Source organism: Etheostoma cragini, chromosome 15, assembly GCF_013103735.1.
Source record: "Etheostoma cragini isolate CJK2018 chromosome 15, CSU_Ecrag_1.0, whole genome shotgun sequence".
Classification (NCBI taxonomy): domain Eukaryota; kingdom Metazoa; phylum Chordata; class Actinopteri; order Perciformes; family Percidae; genus Etheostoma; species Etheostoma cragini.
Window position 1 is genome coordinate 2967461 of NC_048421.1, and position 13749 is coordinate 2981209.

Here is a 13749-nt window from a genome sequence, read left to right on the forward strand (position 1 = left end):
CAGTACAACAGAGCATGAACACTAACACTTCCAAATGGTCACACACTTCTGACCACAAAAAAAATCATCATTCAACAAATCCTTTAATTGCCTGATCAATGCCTTCAGAGCCATGCAAATTAAGCCGATAGTCGATAGGGACTGGGTCAGGGTTGAACGTCCACGCGCTGATGCACGCCACTGATCAAAGTGCACACTGTGCTAAAAAGCCAGGATTAAACCATTCATCTGGAGGCTCCACCTTGAACCATTATCCTGACCCTCAAGCAATCCTGGCGTGAGATACAAAGCAAAACAGCCTTTAGAAGTTTCAGACCATTCATCACTGAGCTTCAGGAAAGGCGCACACTTAGGGAAGCTGCAGACGCACAAACACACTCAGGCCAAGGATGGGACGGGATGTTTCAGCGGTTCTCTGCAGGGACACAACGCGAGAAAACTAGGCAACAGCTCGAGCTGTAGAGATGCCTAATGCATCAGTATTGTCCTACCTTGTGTTTTGCCAGCCAGAGTCTCATCCCAGCGTCTCAGAAGTAGCATGATGGTGCGGCCTGGGACTCCTCTCTCCCTCTCATAGCCTCAGACTGAGGGAGGCTAAACTACAATCAACCCAAGAGAGAAGACAACATGTATGTGTATCGATTGTTAGTAGCTATTGTATCTTAAAATATTCTAATTGTGAGTTCCTGGCATAACATTCTGCTCTCTGACTGTGCAATTATTCATCAAAAGAGCTGAAAAGAGAAAAATGTCAACTTAAACAATTAATGGGAAAGCTCACCCCAAAATTAAAATACATACAGACATATTTCCCTCTTATCTGTAGTAATATTTATGAATCTAGAATGTTTTGGTGTGTTGGAGATGTCTGCCTTCTCTACAGTGTGATGGATCCAGATGGCTTTCGGCTTGTGGACCTCAAGGAGCCGAAGAAATACATTTGAACTCAACTGCAATGTTTCTTTCCCAAAAATCATGACCCAGTTCCTCAAGATAATCTACAAATCTGGTTGAAAGCAGTTTCATGTTGAAAATTATTTTTTTTCTACCAAACTACACACAGCAACTAACTGCACAGAAAGGAGCGTACTCATGGACGTGAGCCTCGTCGTCCATGGCTGAGCTGTAACTGTGGCTAACGGATAGTGCAAGCTCCCCTGAGGACGCCTTCAATGTCTACATCTCGCGCTGTCTCGAGCACGAGCCGATATCTCCAACACTGGGCAACTCACACCAAAACAATCTAGATTCATGAATAGCACAACTGGTAAGAGGGGAAATTTGGATTTTGTGAATTTTGAAGGTTAACTGTTGCTTTAAAATGCAGAAAATGTGAGAACAAAAATTATAATTAAAAAAAGCTCTCAACACAATACACCCTGTAAAACACTCCCTAAATTTATAATTTTCAGATTTTTAATCCACCGGCAGGTTATTAGCTCTAACCAGCAGCACTTTATGAAATAAATGGGTTTTAGTCTCCATGATTACTTGAATTACACCTTTCTACCTGGGCACCTCATAAGGTGTGTGTTTTTTATAAGCAAATACAGATGACTAAAAGAGAGGTGAGATAAAAAAGAAAATTGAGGCTGCATTGCTGAGCATTTATCTCTGCTCCTCATCCTAATCCTTTCAGTGTTGATTGCAAACAAGGAGTTGGCGCTGGGGAACTCACAGCAGTTTTAGGTAAAATCCTCAACAGGTCAAGAGGGTAAAGCAGCAAATTCGAGTTAATTGTACTCCACAGGAGCAGCTTCGCTTCTGTTCTCCCCTTCACTCCTCCGAAGAGATGTCTGGCGTCGCGTGCTTGTCTGACGTCCGCCAGTCTGTTATTACAGAGGGAACAGAGAGGACAGAGGGTTAGAAGCAGGTCGCAGTCAGCCGGACTCTAATAAAACCACAGTATACTGCTCTGGACTGCCCCCCTAACAATTTATAAAGACTACATAAGGCAAATTAAAAAATGGATAACTCAATCTGGATACAGGTCTTTGTACTATTGTTTACAATCCAAAGGCTATTTCTGCTCTATAAAAACAAAGCGCCTCTCTCTTTAATGTACTTAAAAGCATCTCACAACTCCTATGTGTGTGTGTGAGTGCTCGTGTGCGTGTGTGCGTGTGTGCGTGTGTGTGTGTGTGTGTGTGTGTGTGTGTGTGTGTGATTTAGGCAACCTTCGGGGGCACATTTTAGAAGATTAGTTAATTGGGGATGGCTTGTCCAATTGAAAAAAAAAACTGTGTCCCCAATTTGGGAAAAAGCTGATCTTTTTGGGACAGTGCATTGGGTTAGGTTAGTATCCACAAGTGTAGTTTATGCAATGTCCCCGACAGTGACCTGAGTAGACGTGTGTGCGTGCAAGCATGTGTGCAGGGGATAAAACAGTGTAATTTGAGAAGAATCCAGGCCATAAATAATACATTCCCTTCCAAATGTACTGTAGTACTACATTGTCTCTGCCTTCATCCCCGACAACCGCCCAAATACAGTATGTAGTAGATCAGAAGACAAATTAATAGCTTCTATTAATCCAGATTATACAAAAGTCATACACTGTGCACATACTCCCCCTGTGACTCCATATGAGTGTCTACTCTAAATTAAAAGGGGAAAGTGTGGGCCATACTTTTAGGTAAACTAATGATTAATTGAAACATGTCGATGAATAATGGACCAGTCTCTGCGGGGTAACAGATTGGACTTTTCATATTTAATAGATTGATGGACCCTCACACAAACTCACACAACATGTACACAATCCCAGCAACTTGTAATCAGACTGCTCGCGTGTACATGAGCCCCTTCGGTCGATTCATGAAACAAACGGTGGAAACGTACAGCAGATTAAAACATCAAAGGAGGCCTACACTGCTAAAAAAATACACTGAAGCTGGTTTAGCTTCGACTAATCCCACAAAGGGGCCTAAATGTTGCTTTTTCTGTGCACTCTGTGTACTGCCATCACTTCTCATGGCCAGTGTCTGCATTGAGTCAAGTCTTCCTAATCAGCTCCGATGAATTATTGAACAGCCTTTTTATATCAGATCATGACCCATATTCCGCTCGTTCGAACTGAATACGCTGCCAATAAAAGTCGAGACGTACTTTTTGAGCCACCCCACATATGCTCCCTGCTCGCCCTCGACACGGTTGAACAGGATTTAGACACTTGCACTGCAAAAAAGTTACAAGCTTTAGATAGATAGCTCTAGCTCCGATTGGCTCATTTAACAAGATGATGGACGAGGTCGTCACGCAGCGCCGCCCAGATGTGAATCCGAGGTGTTACGTTTTAACTCCTACCTCGCTCTTACAAGCTTAAATCGCATTAACGTTTTTTGTGTTTTCTGATGCACGTGGAGCGGCGCTTTGGAGCACGGCAATTCCTAGAGTAACTTGAAGATAAGATATCTAATAGGAGTTTTATTGCTGGTTTCATTGAGGCAGACGCAGTGCTCAGAGCCAGACGCAGGAGTTGTATTGTCGTCTCATTAGGTAGCACATGGGGAGAAGGAGAGACAGCGAGAGAATCAGTAGGAAGAGGGGGCAGGATTATGAATCTCCTTAGCCCCTGCCGTCTCCTCTCCTGGCCTGTTTATCAATGACGACTGCAAACACGGTGCCTATAAAATCTCTTAAGCTCTGTTTGGAGACTTGTGGCAGACTCCTTTTTTACGTAAGCTTCTGGCATCAAGCAGTTTTCAAACACTAACAAATTGAGAGGAGGCTTGAAATATGTGCACCCAACACAACGGATTTGTTGTTCAATACATTTTGGTGGCCGTATTTACATAAACATTATTCATCTAGAATGAAGGAAGGCCTATACTTTAGTTCATTAACTATGGTGTTACTTTCAGCAGGAATATAGCACTAAACAGGATTCGTCTTTCCAAAGGTTCGTGATCCCGAACACAATCCAGAACTTGACAAAAAAAGTGTTGTGTCCCGCCATGACCGCCAACAAATCGCCTCTACATTTGCACGTAAGCAATGCTCATCCATATCCATCTTCCAAACTGTTCATTTGGACAGCAATTGCTCACTTTACACCCAGCTATACAAAACAATCAGTTACAACTTAAATCAGCCTCCTTTAAATAGTCAAATCAGCTGAATCAATTAGTTTTCCAGCTAAGTGAGACATAACGCTCACCATCCATTTTGTCTACGTTGTATTACAGCGAAAAATCAAGTTTAACCTGTTCCTGATTGTGTTTGTGATTGTTACAGTAAAAAAGACAGCGGTGAGTCAGTCAGATATGTGTCAGAGGCAGAGTTTTCACCCGAGACAGCTTTGACACACTACCTGGGCTTAAGTGCTCATCTGTAGCTAGGCTACAGGGGTCACATGGGTGCCGAGAGCACTGAGCAGACTGGGAAATGGTCCCAGGTTAGGAGAGCAGGTCCCAGGTGGAATTCACAGGTATCGAGCAGTAACCTTGACTGTGTGGCGTGGGCACACACACGCACACACAAATCCAAACTGCTACCAGCCAAATGATGGGAAAGTTAATCAGAGAAAAGGGGTCAATAGTCAATGCACCAATAATGGATAGATGGACAAAGTGTCTGGATATGTGTGTGATGTGAAAGAGAGAGAGAGAGAAAGAGAGAGTGGGTGTGAAATGCATTTTGCTGCAGACAGACTTGAGATTTCCTTCTAACACACTCTAATAGGAGATTTACTGTCATTATGCCGCTGTGAAGCACTTTGTTTCTTTGAAATAACAGCAGATAAAAATAATTGCATTGAGAAAAGGGCAATGCACTCTGTCTCTGAATGTAGATTACTTTATTGATCTGCCTATATATTCCTCTCGCGCTAGCGCAAACACACACACACACACACATTTAAATAAGAGTGTGAAGCAGCACTGAATAGGTGATTTGATGGACAGGAGTGGCTGCTCCATCAGGTGGAGAGTGGCAAATAAGTACAAGACCAAGAATGGATAAAGTTTTTGAGTGTGGGCATGTTTTTATTTAATTTTGCATACATAAAGAGAATTAAATGAGCATGGGGGGACTAGAAAAGGGTAAATCATAAAGTGTGAGGGAAATCACTGATCTCTGATGATTTGGGCGGTTGTTGGGGATGAAGGCAGAGACAATGTAGTACTACAGGATTCTCCTCAAATTAGACTTTTATCCCCTGCACACACGTTCGCACGCACACACGTCCACTCAGGTCACTTTTGAGGACATTACATAAACTTAAGCTTTTGTTTCCCAATTGGACAAGCCATCCCCAATTAACTATTCTTCTAGGCCAAAATGTGTCCCCAAAGACTCCCTAAATCACACACACACACACACACACACACACACACACACACACACACACACACACACACACACACACACACACACACACACACACACACACACACACACACACACACACACACACACACACACACACGATTAGTGACAATATTAAGAGACAAATCTACATCAATTCACCCAAAACATGCAACAGCAATAGGATGTGTGAATTCAAATCACCGTACTCACCTATTTAACCCTTATCATTAAGAAATATTAAATCTAATGGATTTTGTAGGCTGGAGAAATTGTAAGAATCGCAGCTATAACATCATTTTACAGACAACGATGGTGCTTGAGTCTTTAATCCGCCTTAGTGAAATCCCATTATGTTCAATAGTTGAAAAAAAATATATTGAAATCAGCTTCAGTCCATTACAAAAAAAAGAAGTAATGAAAAAAAAAAAAATGTAAAAAGCGTCCTGAATTAAGGACAGTTTTAATAATTGTTAATTGTTTTCATTTGGAATCAAATCCAGGATTTAAAGGGGTAATTCCACAGGACAACAGCTATATCCAGAGTGCCTTTATCATGATGATGGTTGCTCAAAAGTCCCACTTCCCATTATCTTCATGTGATGAAGAGGAGAGGCGTTAAATCCCCTTTAGTAAAAACAAAAAGTGGAAATATACTGTATATATATATATATATATATATATATATATATATATATATATTTTTTTTTTTTTTTAAGAAAAAAAGGAGATGACAAGGAAATGAGTTATGTGGTTTGATTCACTTTGCTATGCATCCGTCTATTGCTGTACCTGTCTTTTGCTCACACACACACACCAAACGATCCAATTACTTTGCACTCAACTTCCTAATTTATTTTTCTTCTGAAATGCAAATATGTATTTCAATAAATGGAATTAGCCGTGGTGACGAATTGCAAAATTGCGTCACCAAAATGCTAAATAAATAGCGACTCTTCTCTGACGCAATCACATCAATGACGTGAAAGTGGTAGGCGACATGTCATTTGTTGAGACGGCAAATAAAAACAAGACAAAATGGAACAACAGATAAATTAAAAAGTGGATCAAATCAGAGGGGGTAAGAGGGTAGAAGTGATGGTGAGAGAGAAAAACAAATGCGGGGGGGGGAAGGGTGATAAAAATAAATTAAAGCTTGAAGCGAAGTGAAAATTATGGTGGAGGAATAAAAGGGAAAAAAAATCCTCTGGATGATAGAGCCAGTATTTTCTCTAGTCCATTCTCTTTGAGTGCTTGTGTGTCTGCCTGCCAGAATGAGAGTCAGTTCAGAAAAAGAGAGGGAGAGAGAGCAAGAGAGAGAGAGAGAGAGGAAAACAGGGCAGGGAAGAGAAGGAGGTAGAGGAGTGTATAAACACAGATGACACCCCGACAGTACGGACGAGCGATGGCTTTAACAAAGCGCTTTAGAATCAACGGTGCGCTGTCGCTGGTGAATTAGGCCTTTTGCTCAGTTTCACCTTCACCTGCCAAACATGATTCATGGAAACGTCAACGTACCTGGCTTTAATAACAATATGCATTTCCTCTACAGGACCATAGTGGAATTCTGGACATCTCTCAATGTGCATGACACCAAATTAAAAAGGACATGTGAGGAGGACAGTGTGTGTGTGTGTGTGTGTGTGTGTGTGTGTGTGTGACAGAGGGGGGAATTCAGATGTTTTAATGGAGGAACAGACTTTTTGTGCAAACACATAAAAATGAGGCAGTCAAAATGTGGTTCCGTGACGACGACTGGAGAAAGGTGCTTGCTTGATAAATCACTGTGGCCTTGGTTTGAGAGCAAAGAAGAAAAGACAGAGTAAGGAAACACTGATTAAAGTATGCAAGGAGAGAGTGACGTGAGGATGACATGGCATGAGGCAAGAATCAGCTGAGAGCCACGGATAAACCAAAGCTGTTGTAGGCCAGTGTGTGTGTGTGTGTGTGTGTGTGTGTATGTGTGTGTGTGTGCACCCCACACAAAACACGTTGCAAACACAGAAAAAAGGTACAAAGACTTTGAGACAGACACTAAACACTAAATAGACCTACCTACGGTTAGAATTAAGAATCGCCCAAAAAAGATGCATAGGATGGTAGGAGGAAAAAAAAGAGAAGGGGGGATAGGAAAAGGTACAAAAGTGAAAAAAGGCGTAAATAGAAAATACAAGCAAGCCAATTAAAAGAGTTGGGTTTTTTGAAGTAAGGAAATTAAAACACTGGTGGAATCAAAAAAGTAGCCAAAGTTACGGGTGGACAGTGAGCGGAGTGGTGTGGTGGAGAGGAGGAAGAGGAGGAAGAGGAGAAGGAGGGAGGCGGTAGGGGAGGAGGGAGCGTGGGTAGCACAGGGATAGAAAGGGCTGCAAGTGATAGCGATGGAGAGGGAAGGAAGAATGAACGAAGGGGACAAAAAGAGAATAAGGGGGCCAAAAAAAGAAATCCCCCTCCTCTTTCTCTTTTCTTCTGTCTCTCTGCCTCTCTCTCTCTCCCTCCTTGTTTGGCTCATAAATAGAAGAAATTGTTGACCAGGTAAATGGCGAAATAGATGAGAAGACAGAGGACCGAGAGAGCAAGCAAATGAAAAGGTAAAGCACCTCCCAGCAGCGCGATGAGAAAAAAAAAGAACAAAAAACGAAAGATAAAAGCAAATACTCCAGTGGTCTCCGTTGTCTCCAGTCTATGTGTGGAAGGGGGGATTGGCTAATGCCAGTTTTTCCCCTTCCCCGGCTGCCTTCTGCTTTCTTCTGTCTCTCCTCCCAGAAAAGACTTCCCATCCAGATGACAAAAAGCAGGCACAGATGTCCTTTCCTCTCTCTCAACTCTGGTCTGATATCACATGCCACTCACACAGGTTAGACATTGTTGCAGCAGCAATGCACAGTCTCACCAATATTGCTCAGTGGGAGAATAAAAAAAGGCATTGGGGGCTGCTGCTAGTCAAGCACTGCCTGCCTCATGAGGCAGGATACTGAGCTGGAATTGCTCTGTCTCCCCTCTCCCGCCCATCCCTGTGAAAAAGATAGGAGGAAGGGAGGTGTGCCCACTCGCTGCATTAGTATTCATTGAAAGAGTGTGAGAGAGAAAGAGAGAGAGAGAGAGAGAGAGAGAGAGATGAAGAGGAGGGGGAGAGGGGTGCCTTTCAACAAATATCCAGGAATCAAACCGGTGTGTGAAACTGATAAGAGACTGGCTCCCCCTACAGTCAATCATCAATACACACAAATGACTGGAAACACTGGGAAGGCATGGACCAACCAGTCTGATGACCTGTGACCTGCATGCAGCGTAACACCTCCAGTTTTAACCTCTTCGGACAAAATTCTCTAGAGCCGCGAAAATGAATCGATTAGCTGTCAACTATTATATGAATTGCTTTTTTTTTTTTATCATTTTGATAAACAGTTAACCAATTTAGAGTAGAGTTCTCTGATTCCAGCTTCTTAAATGTGAATATGTTCTGGTTTCGTTACTCCTCCGTGACCTTTAACTGAACATCTTTGAGTTGTGGACAGAACAAGACATTTGAGGACGTCCTCTTGGGAAACACTGATTCGACCTTTATAACCACTTTTAGACATTTTATAGACAAACAAACAACTAAAGGATTAATCGGCAAATGAGTAGACAATGACAAATAATTGTTAGTTGCCAACCCTTAAATTCACTGCTTCATTCTGCAGTGTCACTTCAACAGCCTCATGTTATTGTAATCCACTTACAGAGTACTTCAGCGTTCATTTTGATGTGTGTAATGTAAAGCTTTGTCTCTCTCCGACAACAGTGTTCATCATCTCTGTGTGACGGAGCCGCTATACGCTCTTCAGGCGCAACAATCAGACAAAGCATTAAAAAAGCATTTTGGTTCTTCTGTGGCATTGTGAAAACAGACTGATCCTTTTCTCTGCATTTTGCCCTGAGCTAAACTCTGTGTTGCTATGGTGACAGATGACCATTCTCAAGTGTCCAAATCAAGGCTTGTAGCAGACAAAGATAGGTGGTCAAAAGCTCCTTTTAAAAAAAGATTTCAAAAGACTGCAGTGGATCTCCACACTAGCTCTGTCTCCATATGAACATTTTACACTGTTTCCATGGACCAAACGACCATATTTACAGAAATATATAACCAATTACACGACCACAATGATAAAACACTACCTTGTGTACACAAGGCGTAATCAACTCAAAGGAGAGCGAGGTAAACCACTCTTTTGTTTTATTGTCTTCCTGGGAATAAGTTGCTTTCAATTTATTCCCACAGCTAAGACGTCAGTGCATGTATAGTTTAGTTCTATCTATGTTAAAGTTGTTATTTAGAGTAAAGGTAGGAAAGAGACAGAGGGAGACAAAGAGATGCTGACAGATCCTGAAAGAAATATAATTACAGTCCCTTCTGTCTCCTCTGCTGACCCCTTTATCAGACAGTAATTACCTAACTTGATCAAACTCAAAGCCCAATTGTATTTACAACGACAGGTGGAAGGTTGAGTGGAGATTCTGTTCAGTATGTGAATCATGCATAAGCACATTAAGAAATCACCTTACAATGAAGTTGAAGGTGGAATCCATGTGAATGAGGCTTTGATTGTGAACGAGGGCAACCAGTTGTTGCAGTTTTCGTCTCTCTTGACCCACCAAAGCAGGCAGCGCCACATGGTTCCCTGACCCGTTCAATAGTCTCTGCTTTCCCAAAGGTGAACCTGAACCTGAATTAGAAAATGCAATTATCAGCCAATGGATAAAGAGCAATTACTGGAAAAATGCAGTGATAAATATCCTTTTCACATTATGTTTTACACTGTATTTATCCAGGGAAGATGATGCACTTACATGTTCTTTACCATAGACTTTGGCCCCTGTGAGCGGACTCTCAGTACAGCCACTGGCATCTGCTTTAGTTCAAGGGAGATGGGAAACGCCAGTTGTTTCCTTCTGGCAGCGTTTTCATTGGATGTCTGCATGCTACCCTGGGCTCCTACAGCAGGACTACAACCAGGAGCCGTTTACACACTACACTGACCCTAACCCAGAGTTAAATCAGAGCTCTGGGGGAGGAGTTGATGAACACCGGGTGAAAAAATACACACAAAAGAGTAGCACGTACGACAGACTATGAAAAAAAATCCCTGTGTGTGTTCACAAAGCTGATTCTGATTAGCAAGCTGAGTCTGCGTTGGTTTTGCATTAAACTAGGTTACCTTAAACTGTTGCAGGAAAATGTTTGTTAGGAAAGCATCACATGTGTGAACTTGTTATTAGTGGGACATAATGCCGCCTTGTGGTCGAGTTGCAGTAGTTTGATTGACTGTGCTGCGTTGGATTGAGCATGCCTGGCTTCGTGCGCCGCACACATCACAACACCGTTCAGAGATGGCAGCGCTGTTACCTCCCCTTCGAGTCTGCCGAGGAATACTGAAAGAATTACGGACCATGCAAGGACCCAAGTACAAACTGTCACCGGCCTACAACTATGTTATGGAACAGTTTCGTAAGAATAAGGCGAGTTTACCCCCAACTGCGTCTCAGCTAACGGTAGCTAACTTAGCTCAACTAGCTGCTATTACAAACTGCATGGGAAGTGAATGGCTAGCGTTAGCTGACCTGACATCTCTTCAATGATAACGTTTAGCTAGTGAAGTATAAATACTTTTCGCCCTTCAGCCTGTTTAAAAACGTGGTAATAGAGAGAGTACCCAGCATGCAACTGGAGTGTTGTCGTTACCAACTTTGTAATGTTTACAAGTAGTAGTTAGACGCAAGGTGACTGTGATGCAGAAGGACATGCTAACATTAACTAGCAGCAAATGAGCCTAAAGCTGCATTCAAGTGCTCCTCGGATGTTCCCCTTTCACCCAGTTCCCGAGTTGGGAAGTCGTTTTCCTTACTTGGGTGTGTTCATTTAAGTCGTAATAATGTGGGATAAAACAAAGAAGATGTATTTTACTGCCCAGAGCATGTAAACAGTAGCTGTATGTGTTTTCAGTTTGAAGCTTAATATAAGTTATTTGATTATTTTTCCAAGACTTGTTGCTGCACATATTTAAATTAATAATATACCGTATATGTTGCTGCACCAGTGGGCATTCACGTGACTTTTTCCTAGTATGTATGTAATTATTCCGACAGCACCTGAGTGCAGCCGTAGCACAGTGCTGTGTTGAGAGACGCAGGGGTTATGTCTGACAATTAATTCACTATCTAAACATGTTCTTACACCCACAAGAGTGCAACGTGATCCAAAGGATAGAGTATTTGGTTGTGTTTATAAAAAAAATAAATAAAAAAAACTCATCGTCGTTTATTGGCATCAGGGTTAATGTGAAATAAACTTTTTAGGAGCACCATTCACAAATGTGTCGTTAAGGAAGGACAAATAGATTTGAGGTCTTTGGGTATAAATAAGATACTTGTAGCTATGTTAAAAAAAAAAGCTTGTCTGTAATAAGAATTATGTTTGTTTAATAATTCATCATCTTTACGCTTTTCCAGTCAAGGGAACCCTAACTATACATATTTTTTAATGAATATGTATAACTTTTCATATCTGCAATCACGTCCATGTGAGGGCTTGGGATTCTGCCGGTTTCTTGAGCTTCATATTCAATTAAAGGGTCAGTGTTTTTAGCATATAGGCTTAAAGCTTGTATTATTTATGCTCGGGAGAACACGGCTCACCAGGCTGGTTGAATGCGTGTGCAGTCACTGAAGAAAAATAGCTGGAAGCAACTTGTCGGTCTGTTTGGCCCTGCTCTGGAAAGACCCTAAGGCATTGTAATGTATATGTGGAACTCTATAGGGACCTAATGCTCACTGTGTCCATGTATCTGTTACGAGTGATAAAGGAAAAACATTCTGGCAGAAAAGCCTGTCATAAAGGCACATTAGTTTATGTTTTATATATAGTCTTCTCCACTCTATGTAGTCCACCAGCTAGACCTTAAGGCTTCTTTTCCATTAATGTTAACTTGATTTAATTTTTCTCTATTGTGACTGATTTAATAAACCACGCAAAACTGTGCATGTTGTCTAATTATGTTACGATTCGGTTCGTTATTTGATCTTCACTTAAAAAAAATTCTCCTTCTCACAGGTTACAGGAGAAATGTACTGCCGTGCCAACCAGGAGGCCCACCATGACTCACACACATACCTGTGTTTGCTGGCGTCTAGCAGGACCCACCTGGCCCTGCACAAACTTTACCATGGCAAGGGAGAACGCAGCCGAGAGGAAGTGGCTGGCCTGGTGGGGCTCAGGTTGCCCACCCAGCCAGGAGGTAAAGGCTGGGAGAAGTGAGGGACGGGAGTGTCCAATATTGGAAGAAAACCTTGACTGTCTTTGGAAATGACTTTTCTTTGGATGATTCGTACGGTCTCTTACAATTCACCTCCTGTAAAGTAACCTGCAAAGTGATTCATGTTTAACTGGAGATTGTGCCGTCACAGACCGCTTTGAAGGAGCCCGACTTATTCCTGTTGTATTCTACCAATATTCAATATGAGGATAATCTGATCTGAGAGTATTTGAAGCAACTGTGAACATATATGCTAGAAATTAAAAATCTGTTGTTTTGCTGTACCCCACAGCTTGTCCACACCTGCTTTTGTTTGTGTTTTTTTCAATTTTCCAAACCATAAAGAGGCCAAAGCAACCTTTCGAATGTGCTGTGAGTCCATTTTCATTTTGAATCATCTGTCCCATTAAATTAGTCACCGCTACACGTTTTGAGTTTTTAAGAACTTGATCATCGCACATTATAACACAATAACAAACAAGCCACTGCGTCAACCAACTGGTAGTTTAATCCATCTCATGCTGCATTTACATGCACCTAAAAAGACAGGAAAAGGGGAATATTCACCAGACTTACTAATCAGATGTTGATCAACAAGAAACCTCGAGGATAATTAACATATGTTGTTTGTTGAATGTAAAAAAATGAAGTAACATGGGCTTTATGAATAATGTCTTATCCTAACGGCTGTTTGTGGGATTCTTTAGAGTTTGTCCCAGTAGACTTGTCCACGGAGACATACACTGCCTTCTGGCAGTTGTCTTCAAAATTGGCATGGATAACAAACAGAAACATCCATTCTAATGCTAAACTATACTGGAGCAAAAAAAGCATAAACCAGCATGATGATGCTCACGTTGAACATCCTTTGCTTAGACTTTGATTTAACTGTGTAGGGATTGTTGATACTGTAGTTTGTAGTGTACAGTTGTGCTCATAGTTTAAGATCCCATGATGAAGTTGACTAAAAAGAGGACAAAAAAAATCCTCTTTTGGAAATTGATCTTAATGCCTAATCCACTGACATGGTCTCTTTTATATAGGCCTTAGTGGTCCCCTAATAGTGTATCTAAAGTCTCTTTTATATAGACCTTAGTGGTCCACTAATACTGTATCTGAAGTCTCTTTTATATAGACCTTAGTGGTCCCC

General features: G+C 41.7%; 2 protein-coding genes across 3 annotated transcripts in view; one reads left to right on the forward strand and one right to left on the reverse strand.

Annotated features, from left to right (window-relative positions):
• LOC117958063 (glutamate receptor ionotropic, NMDA 2B-like) overlaps window positions 1-8480 on the reverse strand; it is a 131487-nt gene extending 123007 nt beyond the window's left edge. The window contains exons 1-3 of the mRNA XM_034894314.1: window positions 7363-8480; window positions 1679-1829; window positions 492-599 (exon numbers count right to left, since the gene is read on the reverse strand). Coding sequence (XP_034750205.1) covers window positions 492-518 — 27 coding nt within the window. The 5' untranslated portion in view covers window positions 519-599; window positions 1679-1829; window positions 7363-8480. The remainder of the gene's footprint in view (window positions 1-491; window positions 600-1678; window positions 1830-7362) is intronic.
• A 2078-nt stretch (window positions 8481-10558) lies between these two features.
• fmc1 (formation of mitochondrial complex V assembly factor 1 homolog) lies at window positions 10559-12890 on the forward strand. Of its 2 annotated transcripts, none has more exons than XM_034895122.1 (2): window positions 10559-10806; window positions 12398-12890. In XM_034895122.1, the coding sequence occupies exons 1-2, from the start codon at window positions 10678-10680 to the stop codon at window positions 12599-12601; spliced, it is 333 nt and encodes a 110-aa protein (XP_034751013.1). In that variant the 5' UTR covers window positions 10559-10677; the 3' UTR covers window positions 12602-12890. The 2 variants fall into 2 exon arrangements, with proteins under 2 accessions (XP_034751013.1, XP_034751011.1); XM_034895120.1 differs by having other exon boundaries at window positions 10582-10839.
• Window positions 12891-13749: the final 859 nt, after the last annotated feature.

Excerpts from the sequence above, each read along its gene's own strand:
- fmc1 (XM_034895120.1), top strand. The coding sequence starts at position 10,678 with ATGGCAGCGCTGTTACCTCCCCTTCGAGTCTGCCGAGGAATACTGAAA. Across the intron at positions 10,840-12,397 it reads CAACTGCGTCTCAGCTAACG|GTTACAGGAGAAATGTACTG; the intron begins GTAGCTAACTTA and ends TCCTTCTCACAG.